The sequence below is a fragment of the Syngnathus floridae genome, chromosome 12, assembly GCF_059516105.1.
Source record: "Syngnathus floridae isolate MCC-2025c chromosome 12, RoL_Sflo_1.0, whole genome shotgun sequence".
Taxonomy (NCBI): Eukaryota; Metazoa; Chordata; class Actinopteri; order Syngnathiformes; family Syngnathidae; genus Syngnathus; species Syngnathus floridae.
This window is the reverse complement of record NC_142424.1, coordinates 4,037,469-4,065,047: the sequence shown is the minus strand read 5'-3', so window position 1 is coordinate 4,065,047 and position 27,579 is coordinate 4,037,469. Positions and strand designations below refer to the sequence as shown.

The 27,579-nt window shown below is 47.0% G+C and overlaps 2 protein-coding genes across 9 annotated transcripts in view; one reads left to right on the top strand and one right to left on the bottom strand.

Annotated features, from left to right (window-relative positions):
* LOC148389585 (BCL2/adenovirus E1B 19 kDa protein-interacting protein 3) overlaps positions 1–27,579 on the bottom strand; it is a 44,200-nt gene that overhangs the window by 6,783 nt on the left and 9,838 nt on the right. For 5 of the 6 annotated variants that reach the window (XM_088391529.1, XM_088391531.1, XM_088391530.1 and 2 more), the window contains 2 exons: positions 25,467–25,554; positions 19,490–19,677 (listed from right to left, as the gene is read on the bottom strand). The gene's annotated coding sequence lies outside the window, so the exon portion shown is untranslated. Of the gene's footprint in view, positions 1–684; positions 799–19,489; positions 19,678–25,466; positions 25,555–27,579 lie in introns of those variants that run through there. The other variant, XM_088391535.1, reaches the window with a different exon arrangement.
* Positions 450–22,089, top strand: LOC148389588 (uncharacterized). 3 transcript variants are annotated; one of them, XM_088391510.1, is made up of 4 exons: positions 450–958; positions 6,123–9,537; positions 11,327–11,398; positions 20,673–22,089. In XM_088391510.1, exons 2-4 carry the CDS (start codon positions 6,785–6,787, stop codon positions 20,860–20,862), a joined length of 3,015 nt encoding a protein of 1,004 aa, XP_088247636.1. In that variant the 5' UTR covers positions 450–958; positions 6,123–6,784; the 3' UTR covers positions 20,863–22,089. The 3 variants fall into 3 exon arrangements, with proteins under 3 accessions (XP_088247636.1, XP_088247634.1, XP_088247635.1); XM_088391508.1 differs by having other exon boundaries at positions 11,324–11,398; XM_088391509.1 differs by lacking the exon at positions 450–958 and adding an exon at positions 972–5,761 and having other exon boundaries at positions 11,324–11,398.

Here is a 27,579-nt window from a genome sequence, read left to right as displayed (position 1 = left end):
ATGTCATGCATGCCCTGGCCAAAACGGAACAAAAAAGACGAGGGGTGGGGGAATAGGAGTTCATAAAAGAAATTTCAAGTTGTAAAACAAAGTTTTCAAAATATACTTTATTCCAGTTGCGCTCAGCATAACAGCTAAATCCCTCTTCACCGAGTTTACTTTGACCTCTGAACTCCACTAATTGACCGGAGGCACCACCGTAATGCATTTTCGAAAAACACCGGTTTTTCTTTGCATTGTTTTTTCTCATGTTCAATTCAGCACAATTTTTCAGGAAAAAATTCAATCTGGAAAATTGCTTTAACGTGAATGAATACATTAAGTCGTTTGTTCACGGCCTTTCTGCATTCCTCTCCGGTTGACCTTGGTGTCCTGCCAAGCTCCTCCTCTCCAAACCCCCACTACCAAACGTCCTGCCCCTCATTTCCCCACTTCACCCTCGACTTGCTTCCTCCCTCCCCGCAGCTTTACATACTCTGCTTTTTAATTCGACTCCACCTCCCCCCTCGTTTTAAAAGGACACAAGGGGAGGCTCGACACCCGAGAGGAGGTCACGACGGACGGAACGATGCAAAAGTAGGGGGGGTTAGAAGGCGAACCACAGCGTCGGTGATGGAGGGAGAGAAGAGGAGGGGAAGGGGGGGGAGGCTGAGCACATGAGAGGATAACTGCCTGTTTGCTCACTCTTGTCGTCTTGCTCCCCCTCCTGTTCGTTCACTTCCACTCGCAGCGCTCCAACCGCCAGGCAGCCAGCTCCCAGGGATGCCCACCAAGGTCCCCACGTGAAGGGGAGACCGAGGCGGGTAGGGGTGGGGGGCGGGGGACATAGTGCGAGAGAGACGAGGCGGCGGCGGCGGCGGGAATAACGAGCTACGCCGGAGGGATGCGAGGACCGACCGGAGGAGGAGAGCGACGTGGTACGTGTGACTCAGTTCGGCATCGCCGTGGCGATAAGCCCGTAAGTAGCCTCTTGTTTGGACATCTTTTGCTCCCCCTGTTGTGCGTGTGTGCCGTTATGTTGCTTATCAAAGGCATCACTGACATGCGTGTGGATTCATTATTTTTGTTCCCACAAGAGGGGTCATGTGCCTGTTTGCCTTGTGTGGGTGTGTGCGCGGAGATAACCGAGGATGGACTTTATTGCAGAAGGGGGGTCTTATTTTCTGAGACTGTGCAGCTTCACGGGATGCTCCGACGAGCGAGACGCGTCCATTGGTGCGAGCTTTGCAGATTCCAGCACTGTGCTTCCCTCGCATATACTATGTCACTCGTTGCATGTTTAGGATGGGGGTATCCACAAAGTTTCACAAGGGGGAGAAAACACTGACTGAGGGAATCCCATTAGTATAGTTATATTGTGTGTGCATGTGCGACTGTGAACGTGTGTGTGCGTGCATGTGTGTGTGTGTACGCTATGCTAGGTGGTAAAGAGCAGTGCTTGGGAATTTTTTAATTATAAATTGTAAACATTTCTTTGAGTTATTGTTGTCAGGTCGGTGTCATTTAATTTCTAGTCTGAAATAATATTTTTTTTATTCCAATTTTTTTTTATTTAATATATTTAATATATAATTGGAAGCAGTTTCTCAAACTTTTTATTTGAGTTTACCAGTATATGCCCACTTAAAATAAATTTTCCCCCTCAATTAGACATAAGCTTCTAAATTGGACAATTTTTTATTGTGAAGTTTTGCATGATTTTAATCTATTTTGTAATTTAATTCATTTAACTGGTTGCTTCATATGTATCTAATTCTTCACCTAGATAGTATACCGTTACTGTTACATTCTTATGTGTATTGCTCCCTTTTTTAAATTCAGGATAGCATTTAGATATCAGTCACTATTAATTTAATATAGTTCCTATTTAATTCAACATAAAAATATCAATTCAAACAACTAATCTGTCGTCTATCAAACATCAAACGGTTAGGCTCACGTCGGATTTCCTTGGAACAAACATTGACTGGCGCTATCAAAGTATGCTCGTCACAATCTATTAGCCCGCTTAGGATGGGATTTTCATTTCAAACACGCCATTGTTGGTCCACGACGGACAGATGGGACAAATCTATGCTGGCACTCACATCCCTGGAAAAGTTGGAAGCAATCTGGACTTCCTTGGGGAAAAGCAGCGTGATTACAACTGTCACTCAAGCAACCCTCTGTTATTTCACACGGCGAGACAAATAAACACAAAGCGTCATCTTAAAATGTAAAACGACGTGAAGTTGCGTGCCAGCGAGGCAAGATAAACAAGCGGCAGCGTGCGTGGAAAGGCTACAAAGGCGTAGGAACGTCTTCAGCCAAATTGCAGTCGTGCCTTCCAGATATCCATTATTTGCAGGATTCCAAATTAAAATGCTATTTGAACTATTTGGCTGCAAAACAACGTGCGTGTGAAACATCTAATGATTTTTATCCGCCGTTATGTTCAAAGGCAAAGTTGAGCTCGCAAACATTTGCCCATGCAGACGCGCGGCGTCATTAGCATTCACCCGGAGTTCTCCAATTATCACTCTCCTTACGCTTCTGTTTTTCTCTCCGTGAGAAGCCCGAGGGAAACATTTGGCTTTTTCACTAGCTAAATGCTCAGCTATATTGCCATCTAGTTTTGCAAATGTTCCCTGTTGCGAGGAAACAACACTCAACATGTACCTATTGTCATAGGCCACACCCCTTTATCAATTAACCAATCAGGTGTTGAGCAGTGTAACATTGGTTTTGATTGGCTTATTGTGTATACATTCATGCCATTACTGTATAACTTTATGAAGAACAATCTTATGGAATACTGTTGACATTTAAAACCGGAGGCTGAAACAGATTAACGGCATTTCCATTCATTTCATCAGGGAACGCCGATTTGAGATACAATCCTTTTGAGTTACAACTCGTAACGGCTGTTTGCGGGGATTTTTGGGTTTTTCATTCCAGTTGTATCGAGTCAAATAAAACAAGCCCACCTCCCCCATGAGGCTTCACAATGCTGAGCTGACAAAATAACAATCTGCAAGCGCATCTCCAACGATGCAAAGGCTCGGTGTGCGTCGCGGTTGTAAATTCCTGCGACGGCAGCGTGTTCGCCGGGCCCCATCGCTGATCATACAGCTTTTCTCAGTTCCTCTCCAGTTCCTCCTTAAACGCCCTGACACGCTGATGCTCCTGATTTACCACTCCACTGAACCCGAGCCGTGACATTTCCTCTTTGCGCCCCCCCCCACCCCTGCTCTCCCCCGGTTGCCTTGTTTTTTACCGCCTCCCCCATCGCACTTGGTCGGACCTCTCTCGGTTGGTCTCGCAACATCACTAAATATAACCGAGCGTGTCTACCTCCTCTCCATCCTCTTCCGCTAGCTGCCGCCTCCTCCGAATCTCAGCGATGTCTGACAAGTCAGAACATGGCCAGATGAGACGACAAGATATTTTTTTTAAACACAACAAAAGAAAACCTTCCAACCTACGCAACACAAAGTGGAGGCCTGTTCTAAAAATAACTCAGTCGAGATGGAACATTATGATTTCCTAGTAACGTTCTAGAAGTTCTAGAAATAAAGTGCCGCGTGCGAAAGACATTTTAAGGCCGTGCGGCCATTCCGGAAACTTGGCCAATTCCAAATTGTTTAAGAGCCGTCACAAGATGAGTCTTTGAGGGGGATGATGAGACGTGACCTCATCGCATGGCTAGTAAGAACGGTGACGGAAGAGCCTCCTGCGAGTGGTAAACAGCAGGCAAGCAGGCTGTGCTGAAGCTTAAATAATAACCTCGGAGAGTTATGAGCCCAACTGTGGCATTATGCGCTTGCACACCTTCTTCCTCCCGCCCGGTGATTTATCTCCAGTCTGCCAATAAACCTCAACATGAAAATGTCACATGTACGGAAGGGTTGGCCTCGGCCGCGGGAGCCAGCCCGGGCGCCATTACCGGGGTCCACATTCATTAAATTGTCAGCGTAAATTTTTTGATCTGGAGGGTGCTTTGCAGACTGCGAGGGAGGAAGCGCAGTGGTGTTGGGAGCGGGAGGTTCTAATGGCAGAGGGGGGGGGTCATGTGAAATTGCGTTGTAGCGTCGGCGGGAGCGAGAGTGATACAAGTGGCACGGCTGATAAGAAGATGGAAGAAAGATAGAAGGGAGTGGAAGAGGATGACACCGTCGGGAGTGAGTAGGGGGAATGGCCGTGTGACTGGCGGCAATGGAGGCTGAGGCAAATCTGTCAGGATGGAAGCTTGAAACAGATTTTTTTTTTCTTACAAGAAAGCCAGACGACTTGAGAGATACGGGATATTAATGAAAAATCAGAAGCATGGCAACATGGTTGAAGCCAAGAAAGATTAAAGTAGAAAATCCAAGGTCAGTAGGCTGTCTATTAAAGTAGCAACCAGGAATAATTGGGTTTGCCCGGCTCCCTCTACAGGGAGGTAGTTTTTTTTTTTTTACACGTAGACCTTGGTTATTGACAAAATACAGTAGTAGCAAACCATAATCTGTACCATACAGCTGAAAAACCATAAAAAAAGTTTGAAGATCATTATTTTGTATTCAGTCTCTGTACAGCAAAGTATCAGATGGCCCGTGGACTCGGATAATCGCTAGAGCGACGTTATCTTCATCGTATTTCCGGCAGTCATTGCAGCTTTTTCGCTAAATCGGGTTGCTTTTTTTCCCTCCCTCCATCGACTTCTGGTTTGAAGGACGGAACTCGGCGGACAGATGGTCAAGTGTGTGTCATGTGTGTAGCAGGTGTTCGCCATGCCCTTGTTATTTGCTACAAGTCACAGAAGCCAGGCCAATTAAAGCATGGTGTCTCCGGATGGGACGTTTGCACAAGCACTGCTCACAGCTCTAAAACGGAACGTTGCGGCGACGCTCGCGCGACATGAGAATCATTTCCTGCTGCTCCGCCAATATTACGGCCCATTAAAGTGGGTGATGCGAGGTCGCCATGGCAATGACAGAGGCGGTGTTCCCATATCATGCCATCCAAATGATGGCAATGCTGCTATTCTGAGAGATAATGACTGCTATTGCTAATAAATGGCTGTTGTTGCTCCGACGCGGGTTAACCTTGCGCTCCTCGTATACTTTCGCCCTTGGACCTCGGGATGATTTAGTAGTCCAGGTGAATCATCATAAGCGGCTTATCGACAAACAGAACACAAAATAAACAGGAATCGCCATCGTTCATCCCTAAATCCATTAGCGTATACGAGTGCGCGCGCTTGATATTTGGCCTCGAGGCTGCGTCTTTAATCGCCGTTAATCCCAATAAGTGCGCTTTCTCCAAGATGCTCTTCTTGCGAGTTGCGGAGAGAAACAGAGAAGCGTGAATAAAAGTGTCAGGCCCTCGGGGTGTCGCTTCCTCGCTGGCTCCCAAGATGACCTGGAAGGTGCCAAGGTGTCACTAATTCCGCCACCCGCAGACTAAAGAGCGGACCGGAGCGGAGAATTAGCCTGTCACTTCGGAGAGGTAGAAGTAATCGCAAGCGGGAGTTGAGTAAAAGTGCAGATAAGTATTTGTAGCGTCGGTGGGATGGACGGATGGATGGATGGACGGAAAAGCGAAGACGAGGGCCACGGTGTCGAATGGGGAGTGACGAGAGCAGGGCCGAGCGTGGCGGACAGACTGTCACACGGCGAGCGGATGAATCAGAGAGGGTGTCAGCACGGCGCATCATCAAGAAGTCCGGAAGCGCCGCCGCTGCCGACTCCCCAACATGGCGGAAAGGAGAAATTGCGTACGACGCACGCATGTGAGGGAGGTATGACAAGAGTCAAAACACGCCGCATTGAGCGACATTAGAACACGTACTGTACATAAACAGTGGCGCCCGCAGTGCGTGTGAATAGGCCTTAATTACAATCTTGCTATTGTGTTAGCCGAGCCTTTTCTTTTGCCACCTCCACCCTGTCATTACATTGGCTGATTGATCTCTTCTTCCTCCATTCGCCGTTGACCCGGCTTCTCATGCATTTTTAAAATAGCTGCCTACCTTATCGCTTCTTCATTATGCTGAGGAAAAAAAGCGCGGTGGCGTTTCAATGGAAACGCAATAATATGGGAACAATTACAGTCTCTCACAACTCCCTCTTTTGTCTCTCTTTTTTTTTTTTTTTTAATAGGCGTTTCTACTGTATTGAGCCACGAGGAAATGACTCGGTGAAAGAAGGGCCGAGAGAAGAAAAGAGCTTTGAAGGGAGGCAATAAAACCAAGGAAGTGAGAGCCACAAAAGTCGAATGACGCAGGGCGTGATGGAGAGCCAAGCGGGTCCGGTCTATAACTTGGCCGTCCTTCCTCCCGTTGGCCCGGAGGACACAGCGGTTGGAGAGGTCGAACGGCCAATGTGATTGACACAAAACTGAAGGACAGGTTGCATCCTCCCTGCTTGTTCGCTCGGAATCGGACTCTCGGAAGAATGGCGGGCGAGAGCAACAGAAGATATGCGGCAGTTTGAAGAGTATTTATACTGCATACATTTATTTTTCTACAGATAAAAGATAAAGGACTTGCTTCTCTTCCTTTTGACCTTTCATCATCTTGACCTGTGAATATGACTTTACCTTGGATTCGAGACAAGGGATAACCTGTGCACGAGCCAAAACGGACGTCATTCCAGACGACACGTCACCGAAACTCCTGATCTCTCGCTGTATTAATGTCGATAAGGCAAATGGAAAATCAATGTCCTTAGCGATGCACCGATAAGCCCGGCCGGGCCTTTTGCGTCACATCGGACTGCCCGCAGAGTCGTTGGATGTTGGGGGAGAGCCAGAGGAAAGAGCCATGGTGAGCAAAGAGCCCAACCTTTTGCTGACGGGCCAAACCAACGGCAAAAGTGCCCTGGCAGAAAAAACGGGGACAATGACCGTGCGTTCGGTGCTGCTCAATCGCGACTCCCCGGATATCGAGAGTCGCCTGAGGCGGCGCCGCAACCGCACCCACCAGGTCCGTTTTAAAGACCTGGAGGATGGCAGCAGCAGCAGCGGTAATAGCGGCACAGGTGAGAACAAGCACCAGAGGCCGACAGTAGACTGCGATAGCCCTCATCCTCTGCGCAAACATGGCAGCAGGTCCCCCAAGGGACCGTGGGGGGACAGGGACGGACCACGAACTGACAGCCTCCCCGGTCAGACCTCTGTGGTGGGGGCGGTGCGCGGGGACATGGCGAGCACGATCGAGGTCGTGGCTGCTTTCTTGGCCAGGGCCCCTCCGCATCCGCTGACACCGGGGCCCACGCGTCGATGCTGGGCACCGCCACAGAGCAACTCTCTGACCTTGCCAATGACGCGCAAGCCAAGCACCAGCACAGCCATCCAGACCTCGCCATGCCTGAAAAAGTCTCTCTCCTCCACGCACACCCGAAGCCCCTGCCTTGGTGATTCCTTGGGCATAGATGGCGACGATGAACACGACTCCCAGGATGAGTACTTGTCACACAACCACGTGGCGCTGCCGGGCTCCAAGGATCTGAATGGTTCTCAAGGGCCCGTGGATCGAACTGTGCTCGAACGGAGGTCGAAATCCTCCAAGACGGATGTAAAATCACCTGTCGCTGTCACAAAAAACTCCAGGCACAGTTGTCCTCCATCAGTCCTTCACAACACCGAGCCATTCCACTGTCCCACCGCGTCCTGCCGGGACGGCCCCAAGCGGCAGGGCAGTGTCACCCCCTCTCTGGTCAGGAGGCGAAAACGTCTGAATAGGACAACGAGCGATCCTGGAAAGGAAGTGCACTACTGCACCACTCCGACTCAGACTGAAAGCCCTCGTCCGACAACGCCGCATTCAAACACCAGACTTTTTACTTCGCGAGTTCAAACCGAGTGCACGTCTGCCCGTTTAAAATATTGCACTACGCAAAGTCAAACGGAGGGTAAACAACAGTCGGCAGTCCAGATTCAAAACAGCGACTTAAATTCGACCCTCCCTTTAAATAGTACTCAGCGCACCACTCAGATACAAACAGACTCTCGCTTGCCTTCGCCTCCAGACCGTCCACCGTCCCAGACATCCGGCCTGAACGCTTCACCGCATCCGTTAGAATCGTCAAACTCAGATCCAATTCGAGTCGAGAGTCCTCTAGCGCCAAATGGCATCCACGAGCCTCCCTCCACACAAATAACTACTGTGCCTTACTGTTCATCTCCGCCCCCTACAAGCGCACCGACACCGAGCCCTGAACAATGCACTGAGCCATCTTGCGCCCCGTCGATCGAGCCGGCTAGCGTCCCCTCACACCCCTCGGCGGCCCTTCCCGTTTCTTGCTCCGTACCCACTGTGATCCCGCAGCCCATCTCGTACTACACCCACGTGACTCCGCCGGAATTTGCCAGTGTGCCGCCCGTCCGCTCCGCCCCACTGTCAGCAGCACCAGCATGCGCTACTGCAAAGTGCACCTCAACTGTGTCAAACATGGCATCATCAATAACCCTCGCCCGCCTTACTCCTTCTCCTGCAAGTAACCCAGGTGGGGCTCCGTGTGATCCCACACACCAAACACAGGCTCCAAATGTCCCACCGTGTTCAATAGTGACCCAAGCTGCTTTGTCTTGCACCTCCATCTCCTACTACACGGGCTCTCTCCACAATCCCGCCACCCCTTCGTGTACAACCCTCATACAAACCGTAGCGCACTGCAACATTCCATGTCAAGCTTTGCAAAACACCTCCTCGGTCAGCGTCGGCGTGGTGCCCTACTCCGCTCCGGTCCCCAAACTGACGTGTACGTCCCCGCAGCCGCCCGTCAATCTTCCACCCCCGCACCATTGCGCCACGCCGACAAAAGCCGTTCCTCTGTACTCGTTCCGAGCAGCGCCGCCATACACCCCTCCCTCTCAGGCTCCCTTGAATGCTCAGGATAAGAGGGGCATTCGACTCCCACCCCCTGCCCCGCCGCCGCCACCCTACACGCCACGTAAAAAAGGAAATGACCCGCCGGCGGCGGCTGCGGCCCGACCATCCGTGCTCAGCGCAGAGAGCAAAGCCAACGAGAAGGATAAAGACGAGGAGAAAGAGAAGAAAGAAGCTGTAAAAGGCACGGACACGCCGAAGCTCTGCGAAAGAGCCAGCTCTCCGAAGCACAGGGCAAAAACTCCGCCAGTGAAGGGAGAAAAGCCATCCTCTCCCGCCAAGGCCTGTTTTAAGCCCAGCTGTCTCAGCTCAGCCCAGGCTCAGCTTGGGGTACTACACAAAATGCTCTGCGCAGGAGCCAACGCTCCCAACAGCCAACATGCTCTCCCTCCAAACCAGCAGGGATGTGCCGTTTCCGGGGAGAAGCCCCTGACTCCTGCCCAAGCTGACACGTTGAGGCAGGTACAGGAGATTCTGGGAGGCTTAGTGTCCGGGGCCAGGTGTAAGTTGGACCCGGCTCGAGTGACAGAGAAGCTCCTGGGTCCCAACGGGCCCTTACGTGACATTCGCAGCCTGCAGCACCATCTCCATAGTCTGGAGGGGGTCCTGGAGACCAGCCAGAATACCATCAAGATCCTACTGGATGTCATTCAAGATTTGGAGAAGAAGGAGGCCGAGCGAGACGGGTGAGGCGAAATTTTACTTCAGCACGGTTTGCGAGTCTGCCTCACAATCTTAAGGATCAAGATTCAGATCTAGGCTCCAGCCTTAAAACATGGTCTTTGTTTTCCCCCGAATTTCCATGGTTATTGTTTGGTTTGTACTCAAGCTTCCTCCCACCTCCAGTAAAAAAAAAAAAAAACACATCAGGTTTATTGAAGATTATAATTGCATCCTAACCACCAAATAATGAGAACAAGTGTGAGAGAAAACAGACGGTTCACATGAACACGAAGCGCCAGAGATGAAAGATAAAAATGATGCCATCCTTACTAAAGATGTACTTCAAAATAAACACCATGAATACATTCATTTAAAGCTAGCGAGCGAGAGATATCGGTCGGACTGAATGATGAAACAATAACGACATTTACTTAAATATTTTAACCTCCATTTTAAGCTAAAATACAGGCATATTTTCAGATTTGCACAGAGGCTTTGATAGATGATCCGTGATTGTTGTCTATAATCCCACAGAGAGAGGGAGGGTTAACATCAAGAATAATGTCGAAGCTCTTTTTAACTGGGGGTGAAAGCGAGCTCTAAGCGTTGAAGCTTGAAGTCAAACAGGGAGCTTAGTCACATTTCAACGTGTAAATATATGACCGGACGCCTCGGGCTAATGGAGCTGTAAACCCGAGCTAGCGGGGGCATCTCCCGGGCCGGGTGTTGCGCGAGGGAGCCATCTGCTCGTCTGCAGCCTGACGTGAAGAAGACTCGGCGGGTATTTATAAGTTATGAAGAGCTGCTCGTGTGCAAAGTCAACGCCGGTGTGACGCCAGAGTACCTGCTGTTTTATTTCTCGACAGCTAATTTCTCACAGCCAGGGATACAAACACACGAATGTAATTGTTTACTTTGGAGTCTTCTGCGAGGAACATGAAGTCATCCTAATCGATCAGTTGTCGATTAACCGTCGCTCGATTGTCTTACCAAGAGCGTACTGGAAAAGGGACGTTACGGTAATACCAAGGAAGCGGCTTTCCGTCGACATCTGTTGTGCCGAAGCGACGCTGCTGTCACGCTCGACTATTTATATCTCGGCCAACTTTTACCCCGGCACAATGTAAGCACGGCGAGCCCCCCGAAGGCAAACACGGCGGTGGAGCAGATTGAGCGTCAGTAGAGGAACATGAAATATCGCCGGGCAGGCGGCACCGAGGGGTTAGGGATGAGAGCTCGTCTGTCATTACTTTGACGAGCTCCCGCGTCAGTCATGCCAAGGCAGGATTCATGACGCATCAGACGTCGGCCTTTTGAGGGACGGGCGGCCGCGCCGACGCGCGGAAATCATCTCCATCATCGCGTCGGCGGTTTGGGCTCAGCTCTCATCACCGTTTAATTCATCTACTCAAGGCTTCTTAGTCATCTCTGACGCCTTATCGCCGCGACACCATGATGGCGTCTGAGGCGTGTAATCCAAATTGCGCATCGTTGCCACGACGCTTCTCTTTTAGCCTGCTCTAGCATGGGAACTCGGTGACGGGGCTCGATCCGGTGCATGCCGACTCGACTTTTACCTCATAAGCATTATTTTATGCCCCGAGTGATGTAGTGACTCATGAGTTACGTAACAGGCAGTTGAAGGAGGAAGGGGAGGAGGGTTGCTTGGCCAGTGTAGCGTTCATTAAAAAATGATCAGGGGATTGATATTTTTTTTTGCGTTAGCTCAACAGGGATAAGAACGCACTCACACACACGCACAAACTCATCCTGTAACCCCTGATATGTCATCTCAATGCTTTTCCACAGAAGACATTCATACCGAACCGGTCAGGACATTGAGAACTGCGGGACCTGCAGGGATTGTGCGTGCATCATCTACAGGTATTTTTTATTTTTCTATTTGGGAAATGGCGGTGACTTGAAATGAACATTCATTCCCCAAAACTGGATACAGAAGTTCGATCGGAATCGGGTACTTGGACCTGCGGTGTAGAAATCCATCTAAGTGTGGTTATTTGTTGCATCCCTGGCGTTACACGTTAAGGCAACGAGAGCACATTGCGTGTCTCGGCGCGCAGTTATTGTGCATCGCGCTGTCATCGCGCATCACATCACGTTTGGGGAATTCGGTCGTATGGCTTCATCGCAGAGTTGCTTCTCGCCGTCGCGACACGCTTGAGTATCCGTGGTGGAACCTGCGCCGCGCCGTTTGCGCCGGATTATAATCTGATTAAGGGGGAACTAGCTAAATCACATATTCGCTTCAGAAAACAAGTCAGGTTACGAGCGCGGGACCGACTAGCACGACAAATGGAATTTGATGACGACTCAGGTGATTTACCTCGACACCTCGGCGGGAAGACATGCCAGGCAAACAATGTCACACCTCTTCGGCAACCAAAACATAATGAACACCTCTGGGTTGGTCATCCATCCTCTTAACTGAGAGTCTGGCAGGTACACCGGTCGGACTGATTGCGTCGCACAATTAGATTTAGCGGCGCGCTTGTCGCCTCATTATTCGGCCATGCTAATATAAATGGTGGAGGAAAATGGGGTAGCTTTCATCTTAAAACTACGTTCATCCAAGCAGATGGAATCAGTACAGGGCAGGAAGATCACTTTTGAGGAAGTGATAAAACGTGCGTGTGGATTGAAACCGTTTGGAACATTTGCCTCGATAAGACATTCATCATTATCGTCATCATCTCACCGTGCTTTCACGGATCGGATGAGACGATTCCGCCGGGTCGTCCGAAAAGTCTCCTGTTAATGCATGACGAGGCGGATTGTCTGCTCGGCCGAGGTGACGAGGGAAGAAAAAAAAAATCGTGGGAGGGGAAAAAAAAAAACGAGCAGTGTGACGGAGAAGCCGTAACATCTGACAGGACAGATTTCATCAATTCCCCAAAAAAAAGAAGAGGATCTTGAGCACATTACATCAGTGGAGATGAAACGCTCTCACAAGGAGGGAGGGAAAAGAGTTTAGAGGAAAGCGAGTGATTTTTAGACTCCAATATTGCCTTCACCCTAGTTCGACCTAGCTGGAACATCAAATGCAAGACAACTTTTTGAGATCTCCGAAAAAACATCAATCCGTGCGCAATCTTGACGGCTCATCCTTCGTAAGCCGTAGAAACAAATTTCAGCTCTGATTTGGCATCCTAGACAGTTGGCGTATAATATTTTTAAAATTCTTTTTAATATCATTTTTATAATTGATAACATTCTAACAAAATAAAAATGTATAACTAACTTTTAATCACTATTTACTTGTACATAACAAATCAACATTCTCTATTAAAAGTAATCAGAAAAATCATTAATCCCGATATTGCCCCTACAAGATCCGATGCTCAATTTTACCAAAGATATTCTTGGTGTTGAATTTTGCAGCGTCCTCTTTAGCGGAATTATGTCATCGTGAGATTAGCACGACTACTGTACATTTCTCTATGATGCAGCGCATTTGAGTGCGGGGCTTTGTTCTCGGAACTTCTCGCCAGGCTAAAAATTCATGTAAAAATGCTAATGGCACTTTGCATGCAAATGCACTTGGCAACAGAACATTACATTTTGAACACTTTGTACCCGACGAGGAATCCCTCTCTAATTGAACACTTCATTTGTTCAGCCTTAAAAAAAAAAAAAAAAAAGGCTTATTACCATGAGAATAATACATGACACGTCCGATACTATTTATCGGGCACCGGTGGCGCATTGATTGCGTATTAATATGTAGAATCCGATTGCGTGACCATGCAGGAGAGTTAATTAGCGAAGGCGCCCCGCCCCACCCTCGGTGTCATCATTCTTGTTGCTAATGGCCAACGTGAGAGTAAAGTAAAGCCTAACAAGGAGCTGTTGTGCTTAATCCCTGTGGAGTGGAGCCTAATCAGATCTGCACTCTGCTGCTTTATCTCTGCTCCCCCTCACTCGCTTGCTCCATCACTCGTTTTGGCCGGAGGAGCTCCGCGAGCTTGCTAGCGCGCAGATTAATGACTCTCAGGACCCGACGTTTGCGGACAAAGTAAAAGTCCGCCCGGTGTTTTTCCTTTTGCTCTTATTTTTATATTTTTCAAGGCAATTCGTCATCGCCCGCACCGAGTGGTAGATAATTGAGGAAAGGCTTCAGCGGGGGCGATTCTAGAAATGTTGTTTTTGAAATCACAACTAGCGCCGCACAAATAAACCGCCCACCACGTTAAGTCGAAGCTAACGATTTGACCGCCCGCACTGCGCGGTGACTATTCGGGGGTCGGTCGGCCGCAGTGAGCATATGCGTGCCAGGAAGAGCCGTTCGCCAGAGGACTCGTTCACCGGCCGCTCCGACACACGTACGACCAGACCTTATGGACTCACACGAAATCAACGGGGAGTGATGTCGATGAACATTTTGTGACAGCGCCTACAGTAGCGACTCATCCCGAGCCACTCTTAAAGCACACACCCGTCATGAATCAGCGCTTCCTGACGCACATCCGCACTGACACGACATTCCTTTCTTCGCACGAGGCCCTTCGATTGCCGGGAGTTGAGCAAGTGCGGGGAAAAAAAAAAAGTGGGTTAACTCTCAATCGCTCAACTTTTTCCTCCCTCCCCGCACGCGTTCTTCCATTGACTGTGATAACTCAGTCAAATATTCATAGGCATTAAATCTTAATCACGACGGCTTTTAGGCTTTAAAAAGTAAAAATAACGTGAGGAGATGATACCCGGGCTACGGGATAGTGAGATGGATTTCGGATGAAGGAGTTTGTGGATGAATGGCTTCATCTGAACAGATGACGGACAGCAGCCAGATGAATGAACGGATGACGGCTGAACGGATGGCCGAATAGGTCGGCCGTCGGGTTTGATTGCTTCTATTGCTACTTCCCCCTCCTCAGCTCGGCCCTTCTTCCATCACCATTCATTCGCTTTACCAAAGTAGCCCAGGGAGGAATTGAAAGCATCAATCGCTCTCCACGTTGTTCCAACTCTGGCCCGGAGCTGGCGACAGCTCCTCATTGTCTGAGAATTCATCCAAGGCAACATCGAGAAAGAGCGGACCTTCCTCCTTCGATATATAACTCGCTCTTGCAATCCTTCACGCGCACAATCTGTTTCCTACTTCTGCGCCTTCAATATAAGTCTATTTCACACCAAAAGGGTGAGGGGGGGGGGGGGGGGAGAATCCAAAGCCCCGTTGCTGGAATGGGAACAGCATGGGTAGAGGAGACGGCAGCTACCTGCAGCTTGCCGCCTTCCATCAAAGCCAAATGAAGCGGAACACGAGGCAGCTTTATTCAGGGGAAACCCACACGTGCGCTATAAATAACGGCATGCAAATGAGCGAGAGCACGTCCAAACCAAATCCGCGCGCGTCAGTATACGGACAAGCAAATTACACATGAACCCGGTTTCCTCGTGTTCACGGTCACCGGGATATTTCCGAAGCGCGATACCGCCTCGGGGCTCGTCGTTCATGAAACATTGACAATCCTCTGACATTAGCATAACCGCTAGTGAAAAGAGCCCACTTCCTGGGAGATAAGATGAATTCCCAAGAAAGTAGCAAGGTTAAAAGGAAGGAGGAGAGGAGGGGTTGGGTTGGGGGGGTAGGGGGAGGCGTTTCTGTATTTGAAGAGGCAGTGAAGCGAAGCCAATAGAACTGATATGAATTTTAAGAGGCAACTCTTTCAGCGACCGGCTCACTTTTGTGACGAATTACATCCGTGTTTGAATATTATGCAAAGTACGTCCAATGCAAACATGCAGCGTCAGTGGAGAAAGCCGGAGTTGATAAATGGGAGAGTTCCTTTCGTATCGTCTGCAATCAATCAAATTTGAAATCTCTTCCGCGTTTTGTCGCTACAACATACACAAAGTGAATCAAAGGCTCTTTAGTTGAGCATTCCGCGGCCGACCCAACCTATCGATTAACGAGGTTAAGTCCCCGGGGCCGATAGACACGGAGGCAATCTCGGGGATTTGTTTGGCTCTTTCAAACATATCTGACGGAACATTGATCATCCGCCAAGCACGCATGGCCTCCTCCGACCGATAACACCGAGGCGGGCGAGAGATAAATATAAACGGAGAGCGACCCGACACATACAAGCTGCCGCGCTTTTGTTATAAATGAATTTGAGAGACGTATTTTCACTCTCTGAAGAAAGATTTGTCAGATTCTTGACTTTGACCTTTCTCTAACGACTCTGTCAGAGCTTCCAGACCTGCTTCTGTGCGCTTGCGTGATAATGGAGAAGTGGTGTGTGTGAAACGTGGAAAAGGGCAGGCCGGGCACTTCTTCTGCAGTAATCCATCTTCACATTTGGGGGGTTGAGCCGCCGCCGCCGCGCAACAGGCGCCTCGCGGGGGGACGAGGATATGCACCGAAGGCGTCGGCCTCGTTCTGAACCGCCAGGATGAAATCAAGCGGCAGCCGTCGGGGATTTGGCGGGGGGATGTACTTGTTCTATGTTCGCTATTCTTTCAAACAAAGCACAAAGAGAGAAAAGTGGGCTCGAAAAAACTTCTTTTCTTTCAAACAAAATGGGATTAAAGCAGGGGTGTCGAACCCTGGCTCGCGGGCCAAATTCTGAATCGACTTTATATGTCAATCCTAAAATTACAAATGTTGCTAGCAGGTAACATCTTAAATTGTGTTACCTGTCTGCACAAAAGAATCTGCAGTCAATATTAATTCGTGTCTTGGCGCGAACGCTTGTTTGCCTCTCGGTGCATTCGCGGGATCTCGGCGTGAACGAGGCTGATGAAAGCACAGTGAGAATGTAGCAACTCTACTGTTCCGTCAAGCATTAAATCCTCGTCGTCGACGGGGGGGGCTCTAAATAAAACGGCGACCAGTGTTGCGCACACTTGAAAAATCTCTGCTCTGCCGGGCAAACGACTATAAATCCGATATACGCCGCTGAGGTTACAATAATCCTTTCGCAAAATGCTGCGGCCATCATGTCCACTGTTTGTTTTATGTGACAGATGTACTGCCGGGTGTGAAAACCTGAGCGGCCAAGAGGTGCGAGAGAGGGAAAACAAAAAAAAAAATAGAGAGCGTTTGTTTTGCCGTAATCACAGAGCTCCCAACTGGCGGCGACGCCGGGAGCCAGATGGTGCCCATCGCCGTGACGATGTGGGATGGGAGGGGGGGAGGTAGGGGGGGGGGCACCGCCTCATGTGGATGATGTGTCATATAAATACTAATCATGCTTGAAACCCACCCACAGCTAAATGAGATCCCTAAAGCTCCTCTTCTCGCACCCACTCGCTCCTGAAGCTTGCCAGTGGTGGCAAACAAGTACAAATACTTTATTTGTACTTAAGTACATTTTCCAGGCGTCTCCTTTGATGCAGTGTGAGCATTTTAGCCACCTCGACTTGTAGTAAACATCAAGGTCAGGTGTGGAAGCAATGTGTCTTCATCATCACGACGGGGTGCGAGTGCGACGGCCTCCAAAAGTGCGACGCAGATTGCAATTATTGTCGAAACCAGACGCTTTGAGTCTGTCTCTCGGAGGAAGCGAACGTGCGCATGACAAAACGGAACGGATTCTAAAGAGCCCCCCCCCTCATGCGACCCTGAACACGATAAGCGATGTTGAAAGTGGATGGATGGATGAAAGGACTTCAATGGATGCCTTTGTGGGATGTCTACGCCGTGGTTCGGGGGGGAAAAAAAAATGTGTCAGATGTTCCGGACTTTGCTCGAGTGAACCTTCTCTTAATAATCATTAAATATGCAAATGAATAATCAATATGCATAAGGAGCTAATGTGACATTGCCCCGCCAAATCCAGCAGAGGGCGCTGCTTGGCCCAATTAGTTTGTAATGTTTATTTAAAGGAGGTATTTATCGTTTTACAAGGATGCTAATGAGCACCTTAATGGAGAGGATGTGTCATATTTTTGACCACCAAAATTTGTCAAGATAATTTATTAACAGGTTAATCTCCTTAATAGGTGCCTGTCGGTTTTTCTCCCCGTCCTTTCTCTTCCAGCGTGAGCATTTTAAACACTCGGCTGTCAAATATTTCCCAGTAAAGCAGCGATCAGTCAATACCTAAATAATGCATGCGCCGCATCATTTAGCAGCCATTTTCTCATGCTCATCCCCGCGCCAAGCAAAAATAAATACACCCCGCTCGGAAAAGGCGCAGCATCCCCATCACCGCAACAACGGGGATAAATCATTTCTGTGGGCGGCCGCTGGCTTGACTTGTTAGGACAGACTGTGTCAGCACACCTCAGCGCATATGTTGCACTAAATTTGTCCCACAACAGAGACGCCCGAGAGGCTGAAACAGTAGATTTTGCTCCAATTTCCTCAATAGCAGCAATCCTGCTGGAGCGACACTTCAGCGCCTTTCCTCACACACACAATAACAATCTCACCCTTTTTTTTTTTTGCTCTCCCTTTCTGACGGATTTGTTAAAGCTACTTCCTGAGTAAGAGTCTATCCACTGGCAGCATAAATTTGAAAACGCAGGTATACTGTAAACCGCGTCGGCCATGTATAATTGAAAAGCGGCGGAATGTTCAGCGGGCATACAGATGCCCGCTTTCCAAAGTACTCAGAAAATAATTAACATCTCTCCCAGCTGTATTCAACCTTCATTTAAGTACAAGTCACGAGCGCCGCTACGAATTCTTGATAATTGCATTGCGACGCCAGGAACGTCCCGCGCTTAAGAGGCTCTACAAAACGTGGCGAACCACCAGCTAATTGTGCACTTAGGGGGCTAAATAAGCAGGCCCGTTCCCTGAGATTGGAAACAAACGAATGAGATCAATGATTATTGATATTTCTATGAGACTCGGCAGCGAGCGTTAACAGCAAACGAATGCTAATTAGATCCGGGTGTGCTGTAAAAATAGTGATTTCCTAGGAATGTTGAAAACACATTGAACTAAAGAGGTCGCTCCCAGAGGTGAGCGACAGACGCGTCGGCTGGGATGCCTCCCAAAGTCAACCAAAAACGTTGAGCGGGAATTTGCCTGGAACAAATTTTTTCCCTACGGAGCTTCCGGATGGCGGCTGCCAGTCTCACTTTTGGCTGATATTGACATGTATTTGAACTCTGCACAAGGCCCCGCCTCCCCCCACATGGAGTAATGGGTGACAGGACCACAATGGCGGCTTGAGGTGGAACTCCTGACTGCGTTTATTTCCTCGCATTTCCTCGGCAATCAATCATCCTTTCGCTCGCTCTTTGCAAAGCTATTTGATGCGGCGTCTGACCTTTAACCCGTCGCATCCTTCATTTGCTGTCAGTAAACAACACTTTGTCTTATTTATTCATCGACTTGCCGGTGTGTCTGGTTGGTTTGAAAACGTTACAGAAAGAGCCAAAAGTAAGACCTTCGGTGATATAAACAAAGAAATGCTTGGATGGAAAGATAAAGATGGCAAAAACTCAAGTAGTTGTAGGGCTGGTCAAATAATAAAAATGCAATCATGACTCTATATTTATATAAAAGTCCTACTTGGTTTGCCAATGCTAATGCTAACAGTCAATTTAACGTCCCTCTGACAAGCTAACGGGAAATTAGCATCGTCTTTTGGGAGTGATATTTTTTCAAATAAAAATTCACACAGGAAATTAATTAAGGCGTTTAAATTCATCAAGTTATAGTAATAATGCGCAATCGTAACTTTTCCTTTCTACTCATCTTCATGTCACAACGTGTTTATGAATCACGATTCCCATTTCAATCGAAATCATTGTGACAACGATTGTTGGCATCGTCGCCAAAAAAAGAATACTTCAATAAGGTAGAGATGCTGAGATGCACCCAAGGTTCTGAGTTTTTAATCGTAGCGCTGACACGCTGCCAGGACCTTCAGCGCCGTCTGAACAGCCTCCAAATATTCTCAATAATAATGCGCTGCTGTCTTGCGGCGTAATACGACCTGACTGCTTTCAGCATCCCGCGATTAGCCGGAATTAAACAATAAATTCCACTCCTACCTTAGATGACGGGATGATGGATCCTCTAGGGATTATTTATTCATGTTGAGGCCGTTCCGTTTCATATGCCTCGTCCTCTTTCTCCTCCTCGTTGTTGTCGCTGAGAGTTTTGTTCTTCATCTTCCATTTCAATGACCTCCAATCCTCCGGGGATTTGATCAGTGGCTCGATGCAACATTGATGGTTTTCTGTGAAAGAACAAGATAGCACTTCAGTGTTCAAGACAGAATGATACGGTCCCATTATTGCTGCAAGAATAACACTTGCTGCACAAAGCGCCTGCTGTAGAAACACGCTGCCATTTTTAGTCCTAAAACTTAGAAAGGAATGGCCGTAAAGGTCACAGAGTGAACTCACAATTCAGCTATTCACGTTTATTTCTGTCCATGGTTTTTGTTTCCGTATGTTAAATGTAAGCCAGACATATGTACTGTACTAGAGGCTCAGCTCCTCTTGGCTTATCAGTACAGCAGTAATATTAGATTTTTTTTTTGGGAGCTGATTTTAAAGCTTCAAATATTGGGATAGTCTTCAGCTCTCTGTGACCCTGAACAGGAAAATTATTTTTTTTAAAAATGCTTGAATATTATTAAGCAATGTGGGAAGGGTAGGCCCGACAGATGAGGTTAAACTGGAATCCCCATGGACATGATGTTCAAAGATGATATTTTCATTTGCGGTGAAAGCAGCGAGCAGGTGGAGAAACATTTAGAAAGGGTGGAGGTATGCACTGGAGAGGAATAGCATTGCCTCAACGGAGGAAGTCCTTGTATTTATTCCCAGCATCTGCTGCTGCTGCCGTCAGATGAGAAACACCCGCTAACTAGGCCACTGCATAATAATAAGCAAGAATAGCAGCAAAGGAACGGCAACAACAAAAAAATAAAAAATAAAAGAGAGTGAGTGGGCGCACAGCAAGAAGCAGCCCATCGCTCGCTGATATCAGTCACATGACTGAGCATCATCCAATGGCGTTGCCTCTTATTTGGCATTTTAGCGCCGAAATCAGCGTCAACAGACTGTCAGAAAAAAAGTCTCGGGGAAATGCTTTCACTGCAATTACTGGAATAAATAAATAAGTTTCATCACAAAACTTGTGCATTTGAACTGGGGTGTGTAGACTTTTCCTATGGACTCTATCCACTGACTAATGTGCTTTTTTATGTCACCCCTCCCCATGTAGCGTAGAACACGACTTTCGTCTTCAGGAGGGGCAGGTGGTCCGCACGTGGAAGGTGGGTGACCCTCCCGAGGGCTCGCCCCAGACCTCAACCCCTCCCTCCAGCACGCCCAGCCAACAAGACTCTCCCCAAGCTGTGCGTCCCACAGCGCCCACCAAGAAGAACAGGAAAAAATGCTTCTGGTTCCTCTGAGGGGAGGAAAAAGAAAATACTTTTGCTACTGCAATACGCCCGCAGACGGGGGATTTCATGAGCGAGCTGGAGGATTATGACCTGCAAAAACTGTGGGAGGACGAGACGAAAAGGTTGCGATTCGAGCGCCTTGTTGTTGGAGGTGATGACAATGCCTTGATGTGCTTTTAGAGCGCTCCCAAAAGGCCTCTTCAGCTTTGTTATGGCGCGGGACGGTCGCTTCAAGTGCAATATGACTAAGCAATGATGAGATGTAAAGAGAAGAAATACAGATTATCTACACTACGCACAAAAAGTTAGGGACAGTTGGCTTTCGGGGGGAATTCAGGATAACTTCAGTTTTTTTTTGTGTACTTTTTGCCCAGGTTGCTATTCAACAAAGCGCAGAAGGGCAAAATTTACAACAGGTCAACGAATTAATTTCTAAGAAGGTCCACTTCTATACCTTACCACCAGTAGCAACCTGGCAAAAGCACCTTTTGGGAATGTTGCTGTTCATGCAAAAAGACTGAAAACAACGGACAGTTGGACAGTTAGAGTAGGTCAAGTTAAATACACAAATGCAAGTTATTGTGCATTGGAGGAGCTAGGATTTTTTTTAATGGTATCTCAGGGGGTCTCTAAAACATAATGTCGTGAAAACCCAGAAAATACTGATGAACATACAATACATATTCTCTACGTGGGATGGGAGGAAATATGGGAAATCATTTTCTGAAAACACCCAAAAGTCATCTGGCCTGGGGGTCAGTGCCCTCATGGCCCCCCCTCTAGCTCCGCCAGTGCTATTATAGTACATCCTGAAATTTCATGGTAAGAAGGCCAACTTCCTTAATTTTCTTTGAGCAGTGTATAAACATATATAAATATATATATATATATATTCAGTCAACTATCAAAAGGAATTTGGAATCATCGTCATTAAAGGACTAATGAGGGTCAGAACACCAGCTTTTATATTCAGAGACATTTAAAGACACCATCAAAGACTTGTATTTCAAATATTTTAAAAAAAGACATCTTTTACTATTCGGTGGGAGAAAACCACTGGGCATTTCCATGCGCAATGACTCACGCCCCCTTTGTCACAGCCACTCTCCACACGCATAAAAGCAAAAGTACATTCACATGTCAAAGTATATAAGAGACTTCTGTGCATATTCTGCCATGATGTTATATTTCAGATATGGATTAATGCTCTATTAAAAAAAAAAGTATTTTACCACAGCTGCTTGGAGTGCGCTCGCGTAGTTTGTGTGTAATCCTGGATAGAGTTTTTTCAAAAGTTCGTTTCCCTTGGCATCCAAAAGTGTCAGAACATGAAGAAAAATGTCCTTTTGGAAAGATTAAGTGTCCGTGTGGCTCGGGTGTGAAACAGGCCAACTCTAAATGCTTTTCTGTCCTTTTCACTCACACAGCCCACTTTCCTGGCCACTGCGGGGCAACTCGGAGGAAATTAAGCCTCGGCTGTTTGACGGCTGTGAGAAGTCCCAAATATTACTACTTAGTGATTCATGACACACATAAGCTGCTTCTAGCAAGGCTCCGAGGTGCTGTGAGCTTCTGGCCTCCTTTTAGTCAGAGCAAAAGCAAAACTTTATGAAGATAATTTCGCCGCTACTTGCCGTGATTAGATCAATTTACGTTTTGTTTGCTTTTACTCTGCTACATAAAAGACAAATACATTTCAAAGTGATCTTACAGTTAAATATGAGTGACTTATGAATTGATTTAAGAGCCAGGTGTCAAACCCAAGGCCCGGGGGCCAGATTTGGCTCCCCAAATCATTTTATGCGGCCCACCAAATCAAATTATGTTTCGTGGAAAAAACCCAACATTCTAAAGTGTCATCAGTTGAAAAAATATTTTTTTGTTACTAATCCCACATCCTGTCGCAGTGTCGGCGGGACACATCTACCATGCGGCGGGCCCTTATACAGTATAGGGCGCCGCAGTCTTGTCAGTCATTAATCTACTATGGCGCAGCCTGTAATCCTCCCGACGGAGTGGAGTGAGTTTACAGCGAGCGATCTTACAGCGATCTGAGCCCAGCTTGGAGTGGCGGACAAAAGGAAGCCAAGAAAAGAAGTGCTTGAGAATTCACACTGGCAGCGTGGGCACGTGGAGGGATGCTGTGTGTGTCTGGTAACAATTTTGTCAGCAATGCGGCTCTTCAGCTCCGCGTCGGCGACACGTTTTATTTTTGAGGCCTCTGTCAACAACGACGTGTCGCGATTCAGCGTGACGTCGGTAGGAGGAGCGTGGAGAACAAGCACGTCCCCGCTCCGGGCGTCAACAAGTGTGCATAATGACCGTGTGAAAACGACAACTAGCCCGGCATGCTGCTGAGAAGCTAATACATGTAGCCGCGGGCGTTTTTAGAAGATTACCACAGTACAGTGGCAATGAGGAACGCAGAACGAAGAAATCAAAGTTGTAAATTTACTGGGATTTAAGTTATAGCTTTCATTTTAATTGAGAGAAAAAGTTGTGGACTCCCACCATTCGGGGGCTCAGGGCCAGCCAAAAAAGAATTGATACAATGCTATTTTTTTCCTCAAATATGTCCAACCTTTGTTCTCATTTTATTCTCTCATACTTCAAAAAGAAATAGAGCGTGCTGTTTAAATTATAGTAAAGACTGTAACATCGATAAGGAATGAACAGAGGGAGTTTTACTCCCTTGCGCTTGTGAGTCTCTTCACGCTAAAATGCTGGCCAAGCCTAATCGGCTGCTTCAATGAAAAATCACTGAGCTGAAAGTCAGGCAGTCTATAAAAATAGCACTATTTATTTTGAAAGCTAACTCCGAGTCTTTGTATATACAGTTCAGACTCTCTCGGAGTAGCACTCAAGAACAGTGAGTAAAAAAAAAAAAAAAAAATGAAAATGGTGAGGAAAAAAAGAAATTCCAACATTTGATGCAATTTAAAGCAACAAATGATGCGACGCAAACGTCTCTTCTGCGTGAATTGGTAATGGCGCTCATAAACAAAGCCTGGAGTCGCACTTGAAAGAATCCTTTCGTCTTTCAAGATGGGTGACTCATTAGTGACAAAATAAAAAAGAAAAATGCGGACAGAATGCACTCGCTCACGTCACGCAGGAATGTTCAATATTGCATTCAAAAGTACCCGATGCAGATGGGCCTGCCAAAATCCTGATGGATTGCTTTGTATTATTAAATACAAAAAAAAAAAAAACGTGAGATGAATTCTCTCTCCCTCTGAGAGGGCCACAATTGGGTAACGGCTTGGGGGTGGGAGGGGGGCTGGGTCAAAGTCAAAACCTGTGAAAAGACTTTTCCGGACATTGTGACTTTGACCGTCCTGGAAAGGCGGAAGAAAAGAAAATGGATTGGCAAAGATTGGAAGGAAGAGCCGGATGACTTTGGGAAATTACATTGACGTGTACATACAAAGATTAAATGGTTATTAGAGGGTTTAATTTTTTTTTGGAACACGTGTGGTAGCTCATGTCGACGGCAGGGCCTCCCTCCGACCACAATTTCCAGTGGAAAGAGTCAGCGCTTGAAACTGAGCACCCCTCTCGAACATCAAAACGCTCTTGCGTCTCTCTGAAGACGCCTTTGACAACTTCAAAGTTTTGCTTGGCTCCCCACTTCTCTGAGAGCCGGCTTGCGTCACAAACCTGCTTCGGCTGCAGCGTCAGATCGCCTGTAATCGTTTGCATCCGTGTCGGGCGTCCGGGGGAGACGCTTGGTGAAGGAGGAGTAACCAAAACAAGCTGGTGGGTCTTTGCGAACGTGCGCCTTTAATGAACCTCCTCTGATTGGCTGCCACATTGATCCTCATTAAAAATGAAGCAGTTTTCCTTGAGGGGCTTTATTCCCTGGGAAGTCTTGAAAAGGACAAGACGGCTTGTGCGGACTTGCTGAGGCGACTTTTAAACAGCGACGAAAATTGCGTATAGCGCAAATTGGATATTGATGGGTGTGTCATCCTTTTGGGGGAACAAAAACACCTCCCTCAAATTTCAATTAACACTTGATTATTCTGGTAGTCAATTAATCGTTTAATTAGAGTAGGGCAACCATCGCTACCACTATTTCGAGGCTTTACGGATCTCTTGGGCGGGTCTGGATTGTAATTTCTAAGATAAATGGTCAGCGTATTGTTAATATTGTGCGTATTACTCCGAAATATTTGCTTGGTTATTGCTGCTGGCAGGGCAAGTGATGCGCATGATGGAAAGAAGCTTAAAGCGCGAGCAGCGGTTGGTGATTAGAGTCCGTCCGAGCGATTTAGCGAGTTAGTCATACTGGGAGCTGCACGTTAAAAAATAAAATATATATATATATTAGCAGATGAAGGCCACACGTTGACGGAGATGACAGTGAAGAAGCTCTCTCGTCTCTAAATACCCAAAAAGAAGGAGCTTTCTCCCCTAAACGATGACAGAATACGAAGTATATCCTTTATAATGGTGAAGGACTGACTCTTAATTCCTAAATACTTTTTTAACCATTTCATTCAAAGCCTTTGCTCAAGTCCGAACACAAAAACGACAAAACTCTTCCGACGTGCAAATAGGGAATTCGTTTGAGCTGGTATCACCCCCTGACATTGTGTGTGTGATGATACCTGTCGTCCATGTTGAACCAGCCATCTGACACCTCCTGAAGGACCAGTCCAGTCTGGTTACCTCTTGGAGACACACATGCGAGGCAACCTGGTGATGGGAAAAACAAAAAGACAACTTCAAACAATGATAAACATTTTTTAAACTAGCGTAAAAGTGGGACAACTTGAGCCAAAATGGAACTTTTCTACACACTGTGGATCGGAACCTTCTTGCAGTTTTGCCAAGCCGCCATCTACACGAACGACTGGGCCTTACGGATAAAAGGAGGCGCTAAATCTGCTAGCGGCATAGCGGAAAAATACGCATTTGTGAATATGGGCCAGGTGAGTAGCAAATTCTATCCATCTTGGAATCTACTACATTGTTCCCAGTGCTGAGTATAGCAAACACAAATTGTGGCAAAGCATATATAAAACAATATTCATTACACAAGAGGCAAGCGTAAATTGTACTTTCGGAAAGGGGCGCAGTAAATGAAAATGTATTCTATGCAATTTGCTGTGCAACATCTGCCTAGGCAGGGTGATATTTATTATCCTTTTTCAGGTGGGGGTGGGGGGGGGGGCTGGGTGAGGTATCAAGTATTAAAACATTGATCAAATGTGACAGTGGAAGCCGCCGCGTACAGCTGCAGTAAAGCAGCGGATGATAAACGAAATAAATTAATAAAAAAATCGGGAGGTAATGAAGTGTTGCTGTAAGCTGCGGCGGAATTCCGTTAAAATATTAGTTTAATTATGTCGACGGCGACGCTCGTGTCGAGTTTAATTTACGCCGTCTTTCACCCCTCGTGCCCGTTTAATTTGCCTTTGCTATATAATATTAATTATTGGAGCAGTTAACCTTAAAGCAGCAGGCTCGCCGCTGTTTTTAATCATCGGGAAATTTGCCTCCCCCCCCGTCCGTGAACGGCACAATACCCGAAAAGTACGGGAGTGCGTTAATCAGCGAGGACAAAATGGGGATAATAATTCTTTAAACGAGTAAAACAGATGGGAGTGAGTATGTCGTTTGGAAAATACGCCTTTGTGTGGCGGACGCGAAGGAGCGTGGGTCACCCGATCGATATGAAATCTCACAACATCTTTAATTAGAGTTCTAATTTATTCTTGTCACCCGCCTTATTATTATCATCCATTTAGCACATTTTCATTAAGCGATCTCGCCGAGCCGCTGGAAATAAAAGCTGCGATGACGTCTCCAATGGTGACTAACGTTTCGCGACTTGAAAAAGGACCCCGGAGTGTACGGTTACCACGCGATTGATTATTTATCAGCTCTTTCGTGCTGGATGAGTCACCTGGAGACTAAATTATGCATTTTCTATTACGATTGGAAACCGGTCCCCGCCCGATGTGTCGTTAATTTGATTTTGTGAAAGAGTCAAAAATGACTGGACGCTTTTCAATTTGTTGCTGTCCAGTTTCACGCAAACGCTTTTGCCTGTGCCCAGATTGGACAGCTGAGTTGTCACTACGTCTTTCGCCACAACCGAACGGCGGTGAGGTCCACAGCGCCCAACGTCAAACTGACAGCTGGTGTCGCCATGGAGACCGAGGTATAATTTTTTTTGTCAAAACGTCAATCCAGTTTGGGGCAATATTTTACATGTTGGCATCATTTAAAAAAGATTTTTTTTGATTTGAAGGTGGAATGGCTCCGACAGCAGGTGATGAAGAAAAGAGTGAAAAGAGCTTTGTACTCCTTCAGCAAAAAGGAGCACAAGACCTGGTTCAATGTGAGTCAATCGTAACGGGGCAATCTCTATGAAAATGAGAATTGCATTTTAATAAATAATACATTTCACATTGTTTTTCTTTATTTTTTTACCAAAGTACGCAACTCAAATCTATACTACTGCAGTATGGAGTGTGAATGTTTTTGCTACAACCAATGAATTCAATCAGACTGAACACAAAAAAGATACATTTTTGATATCTGGAAGGGGAATATAAACAAATAAAACAAAAATTCAATTTTTTCATTCAATTGGCTAGCGACTGACCTCGCATTCCTCACAATAATCAACGAAAGACCTCTTAAAAATTTGATTAGGCTTTTCAAACCAGAAATAATTACTGCATCTTAAATATATCAACATTTGCTTCGACC